At 36.9% G+C, this 22837-nt stretch overlaps 1 protein-coding gene across 5 annotated transcripts in view; it reads right to left on the reverse strand.

Annotated features, from left to right (window-relative positions):
- The window catches only part of BBS9 (Bardet-Biedl syndrome 9), a 453658-nt gene that overhangs the window by 274103 nt on the left and 156718 nt on the right, over positions 1-22837 (reverse strand). For all 5 annotated transcript variants that reach the window (XM_089917019.1, XM_089917020.1, XM_089917021.1 and 2 more), the window contains exon 11: positions 4757-4938. In XM_089917019.1, the coding sequence (XP_089773145.1) occupies positions 4757-4938 (182 nt within the window). The remainder of the gene's footprint in view (positions 1-4756; positions 4939-22837) is intronic.

Consider the following 22837-nt stretch of genomic DNA (forward strand, 5'->3'; position numbering starts at 1 on the left):
TCACGAGTTGAAAAAAAAACTGAGGCATTTCAGAATGAGAAGCTTTATGCTAATTCTTTCCCCTCTACATTACTAGAAAGGAAAACTGTCTCTTTTTCCAAAGATATTAGCTAAGATGTGACCCATTGACTGACGAGTGTCAGGAATTTAAATTCCCTATCCTTAGCTACTGGTAGAAGCCAAAAAGAGTGCAACTCTTTTGAAGGTAAACTGGCTGTAATTATCAAAATGTAAAATTCACCAAAAAAATGTAAAATTCATATACCCTGTGACTTAACAAATCTACTCCCAAACATTTACCCAATACTCATAGACATGCCCAAGGAGTTTCTCTGTTGCTAGTAATTATGAAAAACAAAGCAGCCTAAATCTAAATTATATTTCTATTAATAGAGAAATAGTTAACTAAATTATGGTATATCAATACTGTGCAATGGTCCAAAACCCATAACTCTAAATAAGAGTGCTGTCCATCTTTATATACTGACATGAAAAGAAATCCTAGATATGATATTGATTTAAAAAAAGCAAGATGTAGTACAATGTCTCTAATACACACGTATTTGTGTAAAAACAATTATATAAACAGGAAAATTTTCTCAAAGAATACACAAAAACTTTTAATAAAGGTTACCTTTAAATAATCTAGTGGAACAAAGACCTGGGGTTTATGCTTTCAGTACTGTTTGAATTATTTTGACCATATTCACTTTCTCTTTACAATTGAAAATTTCACAATTTAAAAAATGTTTATAGTGTATAATGAGGTATGACAGGACGAGAGAGAGTCATGGACATATACACACTAACAAACGTAAGGTAGACAGCTAGTGGGTAGCAGCCGCATGGCACAGGGATATTGGCTCGGTGCTTTGTGACAGCCTGGAGGGGTGGGATAGGGAGGGTGGGAGGGAGGGAGACGCAAGAGGGCAGAGATATGGGAACATATGTATATGTATAACTGATTCACTTTGTTATAAAGCAGAAACTAACACACCATTGTAAAGCAATTATACCCCAATAAAGATGTTTAAATAAATAAATAAATAAATAAATAAAATAAATAAAAAGAACAAGTTATAGAGATCCTAAATAAATAAGAAACATAAATAATACATATGCACATACATATGTGTATATATATACATATATATATGGCAGATTATTGGCTGTCCCCCTAACATCCATTCTTCCCTCCTCCTTCTTTGTGGCAGAACACTAATTCTGTTGAGGCATTCACCTCATCTCAAAGTTATTGAATTGGTCAAATCGCATCATGATGATTTCTCCCCTGACCTTTTGTTGTTTTAGTCGTGATCATGGAGCCTAATCCTGGCAGATGTGAGGTAAGGAAAGGTGGGAGTCGGCATGCTGGTACATGCTTCTGGGAAAGCTAGTCCTCCCTAATAAATGGGGACACTTGGGAGAAATATCTCTCTTCTTCCCTGGAAATCATACTTGCACATAATGCCTGGAACTGCTAAAATCACCCTGTGACCCTGAGAGGAAACATCCCCCCACACTGAGGATGGCTGACTGAAAATATAGAAAGCACCCGGATGATGTCACATAAATCAGCTGTCTCACAAAGAGAAGAACCACCTACAATTGCCACCAGGCATTCCCACCAATATTACACTGTTTGGAATAAGAATTTCCACAACTTAGTGAGAGTACAAAAGGCTGCTTGTTGCCCACCCAGTAAAGATTCTTCAGTTCTTCTTTACTAAAAAAGAGTCCAATTTTATCCTAAGTAACAAAGTGCTCAACCAAAATGCTAAATTTCCCAGGCTCTTTTGCAGCTTGGAGTGGCCGGTCAGATGTAAGTGGAAGCTGTTCAGGGTGTGGCTTCCAGGAAAGATCGTTAAGTGGGCTGACTCAGCTGCAGATGTGAGGGCAGGAGTTCCAGAAGCCATCCTAGACCAACAGAAGACCCTGGGTGAGAAGGAATCAAGAGTCCCTGATGACTTTGGAACTGCCAAATCAACCCTGGACTGCCCATTATTGGACTTCTTTTCCATGAGAAAGAAATAAACCTGTGCCTTATTTAAGCCACCCTATTTAGGCATTCTGTTATATGCAGCCAGACATAAACCCGAATAGCACATCTTCCAACAAGGTTACCAGGTACAAATGTTTCTACTACTCAGTGGTAGAAGCAACTTAGTTATCCTAGACATATTTCAAATGGGTGAAGACTTGCATTTATACGCCCATGTCTTACTGCTCTCTTTCCCTTCCTGAAGACACAAGTATGCTGTGTGGGAGTCTATCTCAGTATTGTACCCTTTCCTTCATATCCATCCCAAGTAAAGAACATATCAACTGTCTAAATCCATCATAAGGAAACTCTGTTTTTGAAAGTGCCTACTGATAGATGTTGTTGACTACTAGTAACAGAAATGCAAGGCAGGATTCTCACTAATGAGTATGAAAAGCTTCAAAATCCATAAGCCATACAGAAATTATTACTATAACTTCATGCTTACAACATACATCCCTCATATAACTTACACACATAAAATCAGCTTCAAAAATACTTTTATTACAGTAGATAATATATACCATGTGTAAAACAAAATATACTCTTTAAATTGGCTTTACATTTTGCTGCAGTTCTTGCTTTGAAGAAATAAAACAAGCTTTAAAGTGCTGAAAATAACCCACAAGACTGTGAACTTCTTTTTTGCAAGTTAAAGTCACTGTATTAAAATAGGTGGCATTTAAATGAATAATGAGGTCATCAAAAAGTTCAGAGTTTTAACTTCTCATAATCTTCTGTAATGAAATGATTTGGTGCTTTTATATAATTACAGGTTTTGGGGGGGTTTTTTTGCGGTACGCGGGCCTCTCACTGCTGCGGCCTCTCCCGTTGCAGAGAACAGGCTCCGGACGCGCAGGCTCAGCGGCCATGGCTCACGGGCCTAGCTGCTCCGCGGCATGTGGGATCTTCCCGGACCGGGGCACGAACCCGTGTCCCCTGCATCGGCAGGCAGACTGTCAACCACTGCGCCACCAGGGAAGCCCAATTACAGGTATTTTAATGAACAAATATACCACAATTTTATAAGTGTAGAGAATACTAAATTTTTTCCATATCTAGAAATAAAATATGTTAAAAGTCTTTTTTAAGAGTCTCGGTTTCTTTTGTAGGAATAAAACCAAATGATGGTGGCAAAGAAGGGGCAGAGAACTTCAAATATTAACTTTGAGGTTATATAAATAATAAACTTTGCACTCAAGTCTGTGGGTACATCCCTAGCTTAATTAGCACTTATTTTAAGATACACAGAAGAATCAGGGTAATGACAAGTAAAACAGCCTAACCCTTCTCACCCAAGGGCATCACTATGGCCACCAAAAAATAACTTTTAGCTGTAAGGGATTTACCTGAGAAATGTTTTACATAATCAAGTGTTAATCAAAATATCGTTAGCACATTGTTTATGGAAAGGCCAAAATCTCAAGACACAAAATTTGTAGTGAAAAGCCACATTAAACTTATTTAACCAACTCTGGAAATTTCATGTTTCATATGTATGCCACTTTTCTCCAATTACATTTTTAAGTGACAAAATGAGACTTATATTCCATTAATCCCAAAACACTAGTATCAAAAATGGAAAAAAATGTGCAATATGACACATCCAGTTTTAACTATTCTCTATTTGACATGAGGGTCCTGACAACAAATGGGTTTTTAAATAATTGGAGGCACTTAAAAGACCTAAGTTTCACTTGTTTATTTTCAAAACTTTCTAAGAGAATGTGTAAAACCAAAGCATAATAATTTTATTTTAATATTAATATTTTTAATATATTATCTAAATTCCTCTGAATGTCTCTTGGTAATATGGGCTCAAAAATACATAAATCTAGGAAAGTGACTGGACCAGGATTAAGATTGGCTCTGTTGTTTTGGTTGGCTTTTGATGCTCTGCTTCTTTTATTATTCCTGCTTGTTTTAACATTTCTTTTAAGTGAAAATAGTCCATATTTTTTCTCATTAAAAAAATACTTTTACCTGACCCTGAGAAGGGAACTTAAAGTAATGCTTTTCACATGTCCAACTCAAACTGCAGGATTGCTGTTTTGTTTCTCCTTTTAATTTACAGTAAAATTATACCCCTGTGAATCCCAAAGTAAGATAATATTGAGTTATACAAAACTCAAGAACTGAAAATATCAGCAGCCTCTGAGTCATTAGAAATCAGCATACCACAGGCTACACTCCATTTGGATCGCTAATTAACTACAAACATAAATTATATCACTAGGCTGCAAATGACTACATTTTTATTAACAAAGTAGTAATTCACATACTGCTTTGGTTTCTTTTAAAATAAGCAACTAAAATTTTTTCAGGGATATTAGAAGTTAATAAATGATCACTCTAAACCTTAATGTAATTCTAAAGGTCTAAAACCACTATCCAAAGAAATACATGTTCCTTTCTTAGAGTTTAAAGAAAAAAACTCAGCACTGTCCCTGAAACACACTAACAAAAGTATTACTAGTAAAAGTACACACTAGTAAAAGTATTGTTAAATAGGACATATTTTTCAGAAGCTATAAAATACAAATTAAGCACAAAGACTAGTGTGTTAAAGAGCAATGCTGTTTTTACAAAAATGAGTTTAATTAAGCCTGGGGGAGAAAATCAACTAATATGTACAAAACATTATCCATATACAAAATAATATAAATTTTACAATGAATACTAAAATCAAATAATAAAAAGCTGCAAATGAAATACCTTGTGATTTGTTAACATCTTTGATGATTTTCTGAAGTTCTTTCAATTCTATATCAAGTTCATCATAGTTTAGTTCTCTAGATTCAACTTTTGGAGCTTGGAACAAAGAAGGGTCTGTCCCCAGGTATGAACACTGCAAGTGACCATCATCACTGAGAGTGACTATCACTCCCTTTAAATCACTACAAAAAGGAAGAGAAAATGAGACATAATTAAAATTTTTGGTGAATTTAGATTTAATCTAGACCAACTAGATTTTCATTCGATTCAGCTTCAACATACCATTAAGAAAATGACTATATAACGTATCTATTTCTAAAGTTTTACATCAAGGACTCAATTTAAATGTTTCAAACATGATTTATATTTACAGAAATATAACAATTATTATTAAAGCTTCCACTTTGGGGGACATAACTATGTGGCAACTGATGCTCTAAGAGCTTTTCAAGGTCTTACTTGTATCACTCAATCCTCACTGCACCTCCCCCCACTTGGCAGATTCATAATAAGCAGTGAACAACACGTAGGAGCTACAATGGATCAAGAGCCAGGCTCCCGGCTGGCTGAAGACTAGGGCTGAGGCACAGGAGGGAAGATGGGACAATCCAGGGGAATGGGAAGGTTAGTGGAGGAAGCCCTATGAGGCCTTGAAGAGAAATGTGCCCACTGCTCTTTTCCTTTTCCTTCTCTCTACCCTTGGGACATGCTTCCCCTCCCTCCTCAGGTCCACTCACCATGGCTTCTTTCACACGCACTCCTATTCAAGTAGCTCTCTGGTCTGTTCTCTCTTTCCCTTCACTCTTAGATAGAAGTATCCCATTTTCTCATTTAGTAGCTCTTTCTCCATCACTCTTCTCATCCTGATTATCTCTTTTCCTCCCCATCCTTTCACTCTTCCTTCTCTCTTAGGCTCCCTCATCTCTGTTATTCTCTAGAAATAGCCATAATATATAAATTATAGATAACCTTAGCATAAATGCTTAAAAATAAAAGTTGTACATTTCCCTGAACTTGCTATAAAAAGTAGTTGAGATGAACACTATTGGCTTCCTCCCTACCTTGCCCAGAGGGAAAAAAATTCAATATTGCCATAAATCATTTTGAACTGATATAAAATGAATTTGTTTTAGATTTGTTTGTTGTGTTTTCTATTGGTCTGTGATTTAAAAAAAAAACAAAAAACAAGTTTTCCAACACTTTTCTAAAGGTTAAATATTAGTCAAAAACAACAGAAAACTTGAGAGAGAAAAGAACTTGAAAAGAAGTGTTGCTATTTATCTGAAGAAAAGGAGTTAAGGTATATGAGTCTAGGACTCATTCACAACAAATAAGAATTTTTAAAACTCCCCAACTTTGGGTCATGGCAAGTGGTCAGCTCATTAATCTAAAAGCTCAACTTGATTGACAGTAAATACTACCATTGCTCAATCCTTCCCATAAGGTGGCCACCAGCAACCACTTCACCACCTGCCTTCAACACAATATTCCTGTACATACTTTCTCCAGGATATATACATAATTCTGTAATGTGACTTCAGAAAAATAAAAAATAGATTGTTATCACTGATTTTATAGCTAAAAAACTAGCTAAAAACTAAAAAGGGGACTTGGGTTCTAGCTCTGACTCTGCTCTATGTAGCTGAGTCAACTTGGAGAAGTCTTCCTAAATGCTTTATGTCTAAAATGAGAGGGTGAAACGAGATGATCCTCAAAGGTCTTTAAGTTTAACAAACTGGTTCCATCAAAATAGCTCAGAAAATAAATACTCCCAAATAAAATTATTTTCCTAAAATAAAATGTTTTCACCCCTGTAGTATCTCTGGGCCTGACCCTTTCCTTGCAGGCAACTGAAGCCACTTAGTGGCCCTGGAAATCCCAACTTCCAGCTCTGACAAGCCCATTTCAAGAGGGCAAACCTCTGTCCCTATTGAGTTAGTTGTGACTGTAGTCTGTTCCCCATTCCACCCAGACCTACTAAAGTCTGAGAACACAGTAAGTCCTAAGGAAATGCTAGTAAACGAAAAGGCAGAGCTTCTCAGACAATGTGGTGATCATCAGTTCTTTGAATCCAAAAGTGTATTTCCATTTTATCTTCCCCCTTTGAGCGATCCATTATAAAGGAAACCTAGCATGAGGCATTACAAATATACCTCACTATCCAAATTTATTTGGTCTTTGAATTGGATAGCTTATCACGGAATCAGTTTCATCCCACTGTTTTAGATGGCAAATAGCAACAATTTAGATACAGGGATTTACCTAAAAATTTATCTGAACCTATTAAGTTGTTGAGTTCAGATAGAGAGAGTTTGAATAATAGTGTATACACATATTTCTTCAGTGTCTCAAAAAGAAAAAATTCTTTACTGGTGTTTTGAGGTGTCCAAACAGAAAAGGGAGAAGCCAGGATCTTTACCCACTCAAAGAGCTTAACAAGTGTCACCAGAATGTCTTAACACTAAATTCCAAAACTTAAGCAATTTACTTTTTTCTTATCAATGGTATTAGAGCCATTACCTACAATTTAGATCAAATAACAGAAATTTAGAATAGCTGAATTCATTTAACATTGCATGTTTTATTCCACAGGAACACTAACACAAGCTCTAAACATTTTAGAATAAATCAGTGAAATTTCTGTCTAAAACATCTATGATGGAAAAAGTACTTTGACACAGGTCTATACCACTACTTAATACATAAGTAATGTCATCACTCGGTATCTTAAATGCAAAGGAAAATTTTTAAATATATATATAAATATATATATCGTTCCTAAAGTTAAGCCCAACTTAAGTATAAAGTCCAATTTAAGTATAAAAGAAGAACACAATCAAGATTTTTTTAATCTTTCTACTTAAAGAACATTTTTAAAACAATATTGTCCATGTGAGTTAATGTGTACAATTTTCTGAGTGATAGAATTTTATGTTAGGAGAAGCCATCAAGTAAATCAAGTATTGTGTGCCTTATTACTTACTTACATCCTTAGAGTAAACACTCTCAAAATGAAGGTCTCTAGATTACTCTGGTCCTTGAAATACATCAGCTAAACCAAGGAACCAGAATAATGTATTTTATGAGGACTCAAGGTCAAAGATGTTATATTGCTAGGACACACAATAATTTTGTGATTTTAGCAATGGGGCATGAAATTAAACAATACAGTTAGCTCAAGAATCTGAGGGTAATTGTTTCTTCACTCAGTAAACAGATCCTGGCCTTAACAACACATTCAAACAAAATTCCAGATGGATTTTAAAAGTTAAATTAAAAAATATGAAACTACAAAAATATTTATCTGCCCTTGGGATGGAAAGAACTTTTGCTGCAATAAAGCAATAGAGGACAAAGCAAAGGATCTCTAAGTTAAACCACAAAAAAATTTTAAACTTGTTCTATGCTTTAAAAATACATTACAGTAAAAAGAACAAACTGGGAAAACCTTGGCAACCAACATAAATATATGATTTAAGTTGAATCATATGAAGTTGTGGATATTCAACTGTTTTTGACCTATAAAAACAATTGTGTAGTTTCCTCTACTATGTAAAGAACTCTTACAAGTCAATGAAAATGAGTATATCCCAAAAGAAAAAGGTCAAAGAAAATGTACAATTCACTTGAATCAGCAACTTAAAGGTTAAATAATCTATGGAATTAAAACTTTTATGTAGTTCTCTTTTTCTGACAAGGCCAATCTATAAAATGAGTAACTTGAAAGTATTTGAAATACAGCTCAAAAGATAAAAAATGAACAGTTTCTTTTGCTAATACAATAAAACAAATGAATAATAGCTTTAAAAACAAATGAAAAGAACATGCACTGAATCTAATGGTTCTTGTCCAGCTGCACTTTATGCAAAATAAAAATATTTTAAATCATCAAAGTCTGGTTTTTATTATGATATACAGATATCAAAGAAATCTTAAAAACTTAAATTTTGGATTCTTTCATGCCTTTACCAAAATAATACTGAAACAGAAAACAAAAAGTAGGAAGGTGCATGATTTCCATCTAGTCTCTTTTTTATTTACTATCTGCCTCTCATTTCTCTACTATATTTAATTTGCTCATCATTCATTCACTCATTCATTCATTCATCAAATATTTTCAAACACCTGTTATATGCAGGATGCCATTTGAAGTGCTATAGAGCATACACAGATAAAATCAGAAATTAGCTGAAAAAGATTGCAACCCTGTAAAAGAATAAGACATGCACCTCGATAAGTATGCATGGGGTGGAAAACATAAGAGCTATAAGACAAGTATAAAGTACTTTAGTGTTCAGAAGTAGGAATGTCATTTCTAGCCAAGGGGATCAGGGAAATTTTGATGGAGGAAATAAAAGCTTAAGCTGGACACTGAAATTCAGTCTACTCTTCAGATTATTTCTGAAATCTGAATTAACTCACATGTGATTTGTAAGCAAGGAAATGATGTCAACAGAACTTTGAAGTTGGTTCATACTCTTTTACCCATCACCTGAACGTTTTTTTTTTTTTTTTTTTTTTCTTGTGGTACGCGGGCCTCTCACTGTTGTGGCCTCTCCCTTTGCAGAGCACAGGCTCCGGAGGCGCAGGCTCAGCGGCCATGGCTCAAGGGCCCAGCCACTCCGCGGCATGTGGGATCTTCCCGGACCGGGGCACGAACCTGTGTCCCCTGCATCAGCAGGTGGACTCTCAACCACTGCGCCACCAGGGAAGCCCCACCTGAACGTTTTGAACCTCCAAGTAGTAGCAGAAAAATATAGTACATGGCTATATACAAAGCACCATTATTCCACTGTTCTTTTTGGCTCAGTTTGCAAATATGTCCTGGATTGAAAGTGCTTCTTACATGGTTCTCATGTTCAGTTTGTCTTTTGCTCTTTTTTCCTCAACGCTTCCTTCACGCTACCATCATCTTTCTATTTAAAAGTAAAGTCCTATTTTAATATGACTGTTATTTGGGTTTGGCTTGTTCGTTTGGTTGATTAGTTTCTTGGTTGGTTGGTTCGCTTTGCTTTGCTTTTTTGGTGCTCCAATCACAGTTGTATAAATTTTAAGTGATCTGCCCCACGACAATTTATTTTGCTTGTTTGGTTGTTTTTTTACTTGACATGTAGTTGATTTACAATGCTGTGCCAGTCTCTGCTGTACAGCAAAGTGACTCAGTTTTACACGTATAGACATTCTTTTTTTTAATATTCTTTTCCATATGGTTTATCCCAGAAGATTGGATATAGTTCCCTGTGCTATACCATAGGACCTTGTTGTTTATACATTCTAAATGTGGCAATTTATTTTTAAAGACTTCTTACTGTTAACTTGTAATTTATTACATTATAACACAAATATCTGTAGTATTTGAGCCTTTGGGATTTGGAGAACAGGTGTGAAGAACATTCAGCATGGAGAACATGAGAGAAGAAGAGGGAGAAAAGTTTAGACTATGTATGAGAAAGAACAAGCAACCTGGATACAACATTCATTGAATAAAAAAAAAAAGAGGAAAGAGACTTGGGAATAAAGCCATCTAAAGATCTTAAGCTTTAATCTATGTAATTGTGGAACCAGTAAAGACTTTTGAGCTAGTGAGTGACATGAGCAAAATATGCTTTAAAAAGATGTACCCTAAAAGACTCAATATAGTTTAAAATGTTGATTCTCACCAAAATGATTCATAATGTAACACAATCCAAATGAAAATCCCAGAAAGCTTTTTTTTGTAGAAACTAACAAGCTGATTTCCACATTTCTATGGAAGTGCCAAAAAAAACACCTAGAATGGCAAAACAATCTTGAAAAAAAGAATAGAGATGGAGGGCTTTCATAAACTGACTTCAAGACACACTATAAATCTATAGTAATTGAGGAAAAGGACTTGTGTCCTCTGCATATAAAGAACTACTATAACAAATGACCAAGACACACACACACACACACACACACACACATGCATACAAAATTCAACTGGGCAAGACTTGCATAGATATTTCACAGAGTAAAGTATAAAAACTGTCAACAAGCTAAGAAAAAATGCTCAATATTATTAGTCATTAGGGAAATGCAAATTAAAATCACAATTCGCTACCACCACACATACATCAGAATGTCTAAATTTAAAAGACTGACTGCATTAAATGCTGGAGAGGATGTGGAGCAACCAAAACTCTTATATATCACTGGTGGGAGTGTAAAGACTGCATTAAATGCTGGAGAGGATGTGGAGCAACCAAAACTCTTATATATCACTGGTGGGAGTGTAAAATGGTTTAACTAATGTGCAAAAAAGTTTGGCAATTTCTCATTAGACTAAACATATACCAACCCTCTAACCCAGCAATTTTACTCCTAGTTATTTATCTAAAATAAATGAAAACATATGTCCACAAAAAGGCTCATACATAAAATGAGATAAACAAGTTATGATACATTCATTGAATGGAACATTACTCAGCAGCAAAAAATAAACCAACACTGGTACATACAACAACAAAAAATGAATGTTGAAAAATATTATGCTGAAAAAAACGACAGACATAAGAAGTACATACTGTGTGATATCATTTATATGAAGTTCTAGAACAGGCAACACAAATCTATTATGAAAAAAATATGAACAGTTGTTACTTGGAAGCAGGGGAGAAGGGGATTATTAACTGGAAAGGGACACAGGGAAAATTTCTGTGATGGAAATGTTCTATAACTTGAGAGAACTATGGGTTACATAGGTGTATATCCGTTTGTCAAAACTGTACAGTTAAGGTTTGTGATTCCCAATGTATATAAATTTTACCTTTAAAAAAGGAATTAAAAAATAGGGTAGGCAGAGGGGTAGAAAAAGCCAGCATGCCAGAACACACATAAGTGCTGAAGCTGAGCACTGGCTACAAGGGAGTTCATGATGCCATCCACTTACTTTGTATATATTTAAACTTTTCCATGATACAAAAATTGGGGGTTCAAAAAGAAGCAAAGTGTATACATACTACACAAATACATATAAAGTGATACTATCAACACAAAATACTTTTAGTGATAACGTATAAAATCTACCTTGACATCAGCTGGGACCTGCCTCACATTTTAGCGCCCATTCCCACCCTTATTCACACATACATAAACAGACACACAGAACTTTTAAGTGTGTGTGTCTGTGTGTGTGTGTGAAATAGAGAGAGATGATTTATGTGAATACTTGGTATTTTTAAGTACTTTGTTGACATATAGCTACTTAAATGAAGCAACAATTCCACAGCAACTGATTCACTGGTAAAAAAAAAACTAACAAGCCAATGTGTGGGCCCATCAATGTTACCCTTTCCCCCCCAAATAATTAAAGGCATCATTATTTTTTGATGTTAACACTGACTCCTCTTTTAAAAAGTATCTCTTCCACAGAGATACTACTTACTTACTACCTTCAAATAAAATAGACCACTTTACTATACCCACTAAATAATACTTTTATAATAGCACCTGCAAAATGTTATAGCATTTCTTTAAATTTTTGCATGTTAGTCACCTTTAACCAGGCTGTTAATTCCCTCAGGGCAGGAATTATGTGACACTGAATTTGTGTCCCTCAATGCCAGACACAATGACTTCATCTATATGAAATTTTCCAAAAGAATTCAAAATTCACCTCTAATACTAAGTCATAAGCAAATACAAAAATGCCACAACATTCCATATACCAATCAATAATTACAGACTAACAAGTAAATCTAGAAGACCTCTGTAAATTGTCCATAATACTTTAAATGGAACCCTTTAGATCAATATAGGATAAACCCAACTTTATTTACAGTTATCTAATGTCCCTTCCTTATTCCTTCTAATCATCAAATAATAAGACAATGCCAAAAGGAGTGGGAAGATAAGAATATGCAGGTGGTAGCTCTAACCTGGCACTGAGCCTTGAACGTATGAATGCCAAGAAAGCTAGTATGCAAATATAGTCTCTCCCAAGGAAAATAAGAACATTTTCTAAGGTAAAAGTTCAAAGCAATGAATCTTTCCATAAATAAAACTAGATGTTGGAGTCCTTCCCTGATGCATGAAAGAAGACATGATTTGGTGCCATAATTTTCTAATGTATTAAGCCCTTACCGGAATTAAGTCAGGCATCAAGGAAACCACCTGTGTATTTTTAGCTCTTATGTGTTGAGGAGTTACTTTTGCAATTTTTAAAAATAATTAGGCCTTGTTTGTCCTTCTCTGTATGACCATCTCTCAGGTAAAGCTTCATATCAATACCTTTTGACATACATAGTTCGTACTGAATACAAAATCTGGGAGCCAGGAAGAATCAAGCGTAGAATCTAAGTTTCCTGATGCACAGTGAAGTATATTTTTGCCCACCATTCCATGTTGACTTCCCAAGAATGGAAAATTTAAAACAATCTTTAAGGTATAATTTGAGGTTTGTGTAAATGGTTTTTAGTCATTATTGCTATCCACAATTAGCCTCAATAATCAAGAGCTGGATTATTTAATACGAGAGACATGGTAATTAGAATGCCCAAGAAAAGGACAAGTAAAATGGGGGAGCCAAGGCCAGAGTACAAACATATCATAGTAAAAATAGCTCTGCCAAAAGAAGTTGTCACAGCAAATTGCAGAAATTACAGAGGCTGTACTTGGGTAGACTGAACAAAATACCGTTTGTAGTAAAGAAATTTCTAAGCATCAAAAACTCAGACATGAGCTTGCTCTTTCAAACCTCTCTTATTAGACTTACTAGAAAGTCACACAAGACTGCTAAATCTGGCTAATTATGTTCTCAAGACTGAACAGGTAAATTGCTAACCAGAAAAAAAAAGAAAAGATATAACTTCTAGAAGTGCCTATTTTGTACTGGGGAAGCAAAATACATTTATAAGGACTTAACTCTAACCGCTTTCATTATTGAAAATTATGTGTTTATTTAGAACTTACTGTATCCAGGCATCATTCTAGATGTTATAGATAGATAGGCAGATTACACTGGTCATTTTCCTCAAAGAACTTAAAGTACAGTGGCCATTACAGATATGTAAATCAAACAAGAATGTATGAGACGTATGAAGCATGCTCTGATGAATGATGGATGTAAGCAAGGGAACCAATAAAAACAAAGTGAAAGAATATCAAAATCAGACAGTGAGCAGACAGAATGCTTTCTAGAGGAGATAACACAAGCAGGAATTGGATAAGAGAAGGAGCAGGGTATTCCAGCAAAGCGTTTTCCTTAAAGGGGACACACACACACACACACACACACACACACACACACACACCCCCTGCATAGAGTACACGGCGTTCAGGAGGTGTTTTACCAAAGCCAGAACCAAATAGATATTCAACAAATATCTATGTGAGTATCAAAGATGTGTCAGAGAACATTCTCAAATTGAGTACCAGTGAAGAAACAACACAAAAATCTCTGTCCTCCAGGAGCTCACATTCTGGTAAGGAGAGGAAAAACAATGAACAAAAGAAATAAATATATAGTAATTTCAAAGGTGACAGGCGTTATGAAGAAAAAGTAAGCAGGTAAAGTAAGCCTCAAATTGGACCTAGAAAGAAAGACATGAGTTGCATAGGCTGGGGAGGGCATTCCAGAACAGTGAAACAGCATTAAGTATCAAGATACACCTGTTTCCATCAGCCAGAAAGTCTATTTCTCCCCAAGGGGATTCATATGGAAAAGTGGGGGTGATAAAAATTAAAGATGATAAAAATACAAAGGCTTTGAATGCCCTGCAAAGAATTGTAGACCTTACACCACAAGCAATAGGAAACCACTGAAAGATCCCAATGGAGGAGAAACAATAAATTTTCTCAGTACTCCTCAATTTCATGTAGTATTTGACAGAACTGATCATGTCCCTCCCATTCACTCATTCCATAGGCACTCACTGTGCGGCTACATGATACTGTGTTAAAAACAATACTTTTAAATTAATACTATGTTACATGTCATAAAAGGTTACAGAGCTGTGGTTCATCTCTGGTCACTAAGGAAGATAGGTGCTTATATTCCATTCTAGATAACACAAGACCCTATGTGCTAAGTAATATAATGAATGAACAAAGTTCAATAGTAACATAGAAAAGGACACTATAAAATGTTAATATTATGAAACCAAGAAAGGCTTCATGGAGAATTTGAAAAACAAATAGGATGTAAACAAAAGGAGATGGACAGAAAAAAGGTATTTCAGGTGGAGAATTTTAGAGGGACACAATCATATGTCATCTCAAGTGCAGTATGGCAAGAAATCATAAGAGCTTTCTGCATCAGAGTTAATTCACAAAAAATGCAAATCTTTCTGGGCCACATTACTTTCCTTCCAAAATTAAAATAGCTTTTATCATTATATATCCTGTGGGGAAAAGTGTATTTCTTACTATTTAGATTCACATTTTTTTTGTTGTTTTGTGTTTCTGGGGTTTTTTGGGATTTTTTTTTTTTAGACTAGCATTCTATTGAAGAATGTCAGTGGGAAAAAATAATGATCACTATTTTAAGCAATTAAAATGTTAACATCAATATACAGATATTTTTAGGAGAAAAATCAAGGCAGCTTTCGAACACATCATGCAGTAAACAAGGCAGGTAAGTGAAAAGTGTCTGTAAATACAAATGGGCCAGACTATGACAGATCTTGAAGGCTGTGAGCACTCTCTTTTAAGTAAGGCAATAACAGAATTAGACAACATTTTAGAAATGGGACCTTTTCTTAAATGCAAGTCTAATCACACCATTCCCTGGATCAGAAACCTCCAGTGATTTCCCATTTAAAAATCAAAATCCTGGGACTTCCCTGGTGGTCCAGCAGTTAAAACTCTGTGCTCCCAATGCAGGGGGCCCGGGTTTGTTCTCTGGTCAGGGAACTAAATCCCACATGCTGCAACGAAGATCTCGCACGTGGCAACGAAGATCCGCGTGCCACAACTAAGATCGGGAGCAGCCAAATAAATAAATAAATATTAAAAGCAAAATAAAATTAAAATAAAAATCCTTTAAATTAAGCTATGACCCCTGCTTATTTGACCTGTAGTCACTTCCCTCCCCCACCCATGCTTCCCAGCCCTCCATTCCCTATCCTTCTACTGACTTCCCTCTTCCACTTCGTTGGAATTGTCATTCTCCATTCCCCTTTAGTACCTGGTATGCTCTTCCTCCCCTCCCTTTAAAAAGGATCTTTCTTTAGCTCAAGTCTACTCATCCTTCAGATTTCAACTCAGAAAATTTTCCTAGGACCTCGCATTCTAGGTGAGGTCCCTCGTTTACATGCTCCCAAAGAACAAGGTACTACTATTCCTTCAGGATTTTTCACTATTGAAATAATATCTTTATCTGTGTAATTATGTATTTAATATCAGTCTTCCTCACTACAAGTTCCATAAATTCAGTGACTATGATAGCTTTGCTCATAAACGTATCTCCAGAACCTAGCACAGTACCTGGCACAGAGAGGGAGGCTAAATAAACATTCACTGAATTAATTAAATGAAGAAAGCGAAATAATTCTTTGTTGTGGGGGAATGCGTTCTAGGATGCATCCATGCATTCTAGGATGTTTACCACCATCCCTGCCCTGAACCCACTAAATACCAATAAAAACTCTCTCTCCTCTTTGTGTTATGACAACCAAAAATGTCTCCAGGCATTGCCAAATGTCCCCTGGGTAGTAAAATCTCTCCCAGATGAGAACCACTGAGCTAGGAGATAATATACCCTGGTCTGCAAAGGTCAGTCCCAGTTTATGCCTGTTGTCCTGTATAGTTATTAACACCATCCCCTTTCACTCTCAGAAGTATCCCAGTTAATAAATTATATTGTCATCCTACCTGGATGTATCTATATGGGTTCTCTTGTCCAGACCAAGTGAACTATTATGTACATAATGACCATGGTATTTCTTCTAACCTAGCAGAAATTATAGCATTATTTCCAAGAACTATGGTTTAAAACAAAACAAAACAAAAAACTACCTTTGTATTAGGCTTTGAAATTAATGCAAATAGTACAATGACAGTGGACAGAAGAAACACAGCAGAGATACAAAGAATAATAAATAGTATATGATGATCAATTAAATGTGGGAAAAAGAAGTCAAAGAAAATCCCTAAGGTTGAGCGTGAGAGAGCTGGATATAAAGACATCTATCAAGATTAGATATACAATAGAAGGTGGGTTGTATTTTGTGGAGTGAATGGGGAGAAGATGAAGGTAGTAAGCTTGAACTTTGAAGCACCCCCCCAATACTCAGGTGATACCCACCAGACATGCGGAAGCACAGGACTTGCAGGGACACAGAGCTTTGTTGGGTTGTGCTCCGCTCCTTTGGCTCCAGTGCCACTGGACTTCTCCCACTTGTCTACTCCTTGTTTTCTTCAAGGGCTCTTCTTCCTGCTTCCTAATTTTGAGAATCCCTAAACACTACTCAAACTTCTCTGCTTCCCACTCTCTGTTAACTCTAAGAATTCATTCTGTTAGCTATTACCTCTGTGATAACAATTGTCAGTCTCACTCACAGCCTGTAATCTCAAATATCATGTGACCAGATCACCTGAGTACTTCCACTTGGATTACATTAACTTTCATGTGTATGAGTCTTTCCAGTTTAAAAACAACTTTCACGGGGGGGATGGGGGGGACCTTCAGGATGGTGGAGGAGTAAGACGTGGAGATCATCTTCCTCCACACAAATACATCAAAAATACATCTACATGTGGAACAGCTCCTACAGAACACCTACTGAACGCTGGCAGAAGACCTCAGACTTCCCAAAAGTCAAGAACTCCTCACACATACCTGGGTAGGTCAAAAGAAAAAAGGAAAAACAGAGACAAAAGAATAGGGACGGGACCTGCACCTCTGGGAGGGAGCTGTGAAGGAGGAAAACTTTCCACACACTAGGAAGCCCCTTCACTGCAGGAGGTGGGGGGTGGGCAGGGGGGAAGCTTTGGAGCCAGGGAGGAGACTGCAGCAACAGGGGGTGCAAAGGGTAAAGCGGAGAGATTCCCGCACAGAGGACCGGTGCCCACCAGCACTCACCAGCCTGAGAGGATTGTCTGCTTACCAACCGGGGCGGGCAGAGGCTGAGAGCTGAAGCTCGGGCTTCAGAGGTCAGATCCCAGGGAGAGGACTGGGGTTGGCTGCTTGAACACAGCCTAAAGGGGGCTAGTGCGCCACAGCTAGCTGGGAGGGAGTCCGGGAAAAAGTCTAGAACTGCCTAAGAGGCAAGAGACCATTGTTCCGTGGTGTGCGAGGAGAGGGGATTCAGAGGACAGCCTAAACAAGCTCCAGAGACGGGCACAAGCTGTGGCTACCAGCGCGGACACCAGAGACGGGCATGAGATGTGATGGCTGCAGCTGCAGCCACCAAGAATCCCGTGTGCAAGCACAGGTCACTATCCACACCTCCCCTCATGGGAGCCTGTGCAGCACACCACTGCCAGGGTCCCGTGATCCAGGGACAACTTCCCCGGGAGAACACACAGTGTGCCTCAGGCTGTTGAAGTGTCACGCCAGCCTCTGCCACCACAGCTCGCCCCATATTCCAAATATATCTACCATACCCCTCCCTGTCCCAAGCCTGAGTGAGCCAGAGCCCCCCAATCAGTGGCTCCTTTAACCCTGTCCTGTCTGAGCAGGGAATAGACGCCCTCAGGTGACCTACACACACAGGCGGGGCCAAATCCAAAGCTGAACCCCAGAAGCTGTGCGAATAAAGAAGACAAAGGGAAACATCTCCCAGCAGCCTCAGAAGCAGTGGATTAAATCTCCACAGTCAACTTGATGTACCCTGCATCTGTGGAATACCTGAATAGACAATGAATCATCCCAAATTGAGGAGGTGGATTTTGGGAGCAACTATAGACTTAGGGTTTGCTTTCTGCAAGTAATTTGTTTCGAGTTTTATGTTTATTTTAGTTTAGTATTTAGAGCTTAATCATTGGTAGATTTCTTTATTGATCTGGTTCCTATCTTCTTTTTATATATTTATATATATATATGTTTTTTCCTTTTTCTCTTTTTGTGAGTGTGTATGTGTATGCTTCTTTGTGTGATTTTGTCTGTATAACTTTGCTTTTACCATTTGTCCTACAGCTCTGCCTGTCCATTTTTTGGGGGTTTTCTTTTGTATAGTTTTTAGTGCTTGCTGTCATTGGTGGATTTCTTTTTTGGACTGGTTGCCCTCTTCCTTTTTTCTTTTTTTTTATTACTTTTATTATTTTTTATTTTTAATAACTTTTTTTATTTTAATAACTTTTTTCTTTGTTTCTTTCTTTCTTTTCTCCCTTTTCTTCTGAGCCGAGTGGCTGACAAGGTCTTAGTGCTCTGGCTAGAGGTCAGGCCTGCGCCTCTGAGGTGGGAGAGGCGAGTTCAGGACATTGGTCCACTAGAGACCTCCCAGCCTCACATGATATCAAATGGTGAAAAGTCTCCCAGAGATCTCCATCTCAATGCTAAGACCCAGCTCCACACAACAACCAGCAAGCTCTAGTGCAGGACACCCTATGCCAAACAACTAACAAGACAGGAACACACCCAGCCATTAGCAGAGAGGCTGCCTAAAATCATAACAAGTTCACAGACAGGCCAAAACACAACCGGATATGGTCCTGCCCACCAGAAAGACAAGATCCAGCCTCATCCCCCAGAACACAGGCACCAGTACCCTCCACCAGGAAGCCTACACAACCCACTGAACCAACCCTATGCACTGGAGGCAGACACCAAAAACAATGGGAACTACAAACCTGCAGCCTGCGAAAAGGAGGCCCCAAACACAGCAAGTTAAGCAAAATGACAAGACAGAGAAACACACAGCAGATGAAGGAGCAAGGTAAACACCCACCAAACCAAACAAATGAAGAGGAAATAGGCAGTGTACCTGAAAAAGAATTCAGAGTAATGATAGTAAAGATGATCCAAAATCTTGGAAATAGAACAGAGAAGATAAAAAAAGTTTAACAAGGACCTAGAAGAACTAAAGAGCAAACAAACAATGATGAATAACACAATAAATGAAGTTAAAAATTCTCTAGAAGGAATCAATTGCAGAATAACTGAGGCAGAAGAACGGATAAGTGACCTGGAAGATAAAATAGTGGAAATAACTACCTCAGAAAGAATAAAGAAAAAAGAATGAAAAGAACTGAGGACAGGCTCAGAGACGTCTAGGACAACACTAAATGCACCAACATTCGAATTATAGGGGTCCCAGAAGAAGAAGAGAAAAAGACAGGGACCGAGAAAATATTTGAAGAGATTATAGTTGAAAACTTCCCTAATATAGGAAAGAAAATAGTGAATCAAGTCCAGGAAGCACACAGATTCCCATATAGGATAAATCCAAGGAGAAACACGCCAAAACACATATTAATCAAACTATCAGAAATTAGATACAAAGAAAAAATATTAATAGCAGCAAGGGAAAAGCAATAAATACCATACAAGGGAATCCCCATAAGGTTAACAGCTGATCTTTCAGCAGAAACTCTGCAAGCCAGAAGGGAGTGGCAGGACATATTTAGAGTAATGAAAGGGAAAAACCTCAAACGAAGATTACTCCACTGAGCAAGGATCTCATTCAGATTCAACAGAGAAATTAAAACCTTTACAGACAAGCAAGAGCTAAGAAAATTCAGCACCACCAAACCAGCTTTACAACAAATGTGCTAAAGGAACTACTCTAAGCAGGAAACACAAGAGAAGGGAAAGACCTACAATAACAACCCCAAAACAATTAAGAAAAAGGTAATATGAACATACATATCAATAACTACCTTAAATGTGAATGGATTAAAGCTCCAAGCAAAAGACACAGACTGGCTAAATGGATACAAAAACAAAACCCGTATGTATGCTTATGCTGTATACAAGAGACCCACTTCAGACCCAGGGACTCATACAGACTGAAAGTGAGGGGATGGAAAAAGATATTCCATGCAAATGGAAATCAAAAGAAAGCTGGAGGAGCAATTCTCATATCAGACAAAATAGACTTTAAAATAAAGACTATTACAAGAGACAAAGAAGGACAATACATAATTATCAAGTGATCAATCCAAGATGAAGATATAAAGATTCTAAATATTTATGCACCCAACATAGGACCACCTCAATACATAATGCAAATGCTAACAGCTATAAAAGAGGAAATCGACAGTAACAGAATAATAGTAGGCGACTTTAACACCGCACTTTCACCAATGGACAGATCAACCAAAATGAAAATAAATAAGGAAACACAAGCTTTAAATGACACATTAAACAAGATGAGCTTAATTGATATTTGTAGGACATTCCATTCAAAAACAACAGAATACACTTTCTTCTCACAGTTCATGGATCATTCTCCAGGGTAGATCATATCTTGGGTCATAAATCAAGCCTTGGTAAATTTAAGAAAATTGAAATTGTATCGAGTATCTTTTCCGACCACAACACTATGGGACTAGGTATCAGTTACTGGAAAAAAACTGTAAAAAATACAAACACATGGAGGCTAAACAATACGCTACTAAATAACCAAGAGATCACTGAAGAAATCAAACAGGAAATCAAAAAATACCTAGAAACAAATGACAAGGAAAACAGGACGACCCAAAACCTATGGGATGCAGCAAAAGCAGTTCTAAATGGGAAGTTTAGAGTAACAATCTTAGCTCAAGAAACAAGAAACATCTAAAATAAACAACCTAACCTTACACCTAAAACAATTAGTGAAAGAAGAACAAAAAAATCCCAAAGTTAGCAGAAGGAAAGAAATCATAAAGATCAGATCAGAAATAAATGAAAAAGAAATGAAAGAAACGATGGCAAAGATCAATATAACTAAAAGCTGATTTTTTAAGAAGATAAACAAAATTGATAAACCATTAGCCAGACTCATCAAGAAAAAAACGGAGAAGACTCAAATCAATAAAATCAGAAATGCAAAAGAAGTAACAACTGACACTGCAGAAATACAAAGGATCATGAGAGGTTACTACAAGCAACTCTATGCCAATAAAATGGACAACCTGGAAGAAATGGACAAATTCTTAGAAAAGCACAACCTTCCAAGACTGAACCAGGAAGAAATAGAAAACATAAACAGACCAATCACAAGCACTGAAATTGAAAGTGAGATTTAAAATCTTCGAACAAACAAAAGCCCAGGACCAGATGGCTTCACAGTTGAATTCTATCAAACATTAAAGAAGAGCTAACACCATTACTTCTCAACCTCTTCCAAGATCTAGCAGAGGCAGGAACACGCCCAAACTCATTCTATGAGGCCACCATCACCCTGATACCAAAACCAGACAAAGATACTACAAAAAAAGAAAACTACAGACCAATATCACTGATGAATATAGATGCAAAAATCCTCAACAAAATACTAGCAAACAGAATCCAACAGCACATTAAAGGGATCATACACCATGATCAAGTGGGGTTTATCCCAGGACTGCAAGGATTGATTCTTCAATATGAGAAAATCAATCAGTGTGATACACCATATTAACCAATTGAAGGAGAAAAACCATATGGTCATCTCAATAGATGCAGAAAAAGCTTTCAACAAAATTCAACACCCATTTTTCATAAAAACTCTCCAGAAAGTAGGCAGAGACAGAACTTACCTCAACGTAATAAAGGCCATATATGACAAACCCACAGTCAGAATCGTTCTCAATGGTGAAAAACTGAAACCATTTCCACTAAGATCAGGAACAAGACAAGGTTGCCCACTCTCACCACTATTATTCAGCACAGTTTTGGAAGTTCTGGCACAGCAATCAGAGAACAAAAAGAGATAAAAGGAATCCAAATCGGAAAAGAAGAAGTAAAGCTGTCACTGTTTGCTGATGACATGATACTATACATAGAGAATCCTAAAGATGATACCAGAAAACTACTAGAGCTAATCAATGAATTTGGTAATATAGCAGGATATAAAATTAATGCTCAGAAACCTCTTGCATTCCTATACACTAATGATGAAAAATCTGAAAGAGAAATGAAGGAAGCAGTCACATTCACCATTGCAACAAAAAGAATACCTAGGAGTAAACCTATCTAGGGAGACAAACGACCTG

This window comes from Delphinapterus leucas, chromosome 9, assembly GCF_059928025.1.
Source record: "Delphinapterus leucas isolate spDelLeu-1000000601 "Yukka" chromosome 9, BTC_Dleu_Yukka2, whole genome shotgun sequence".
Taxonomy (NCBI): Eukaryota; Metazoa; Chordata; class Mammalia; order Artiodactyla; family Monodontidae; genus Delphinapterus; species Delphinapterus leucas.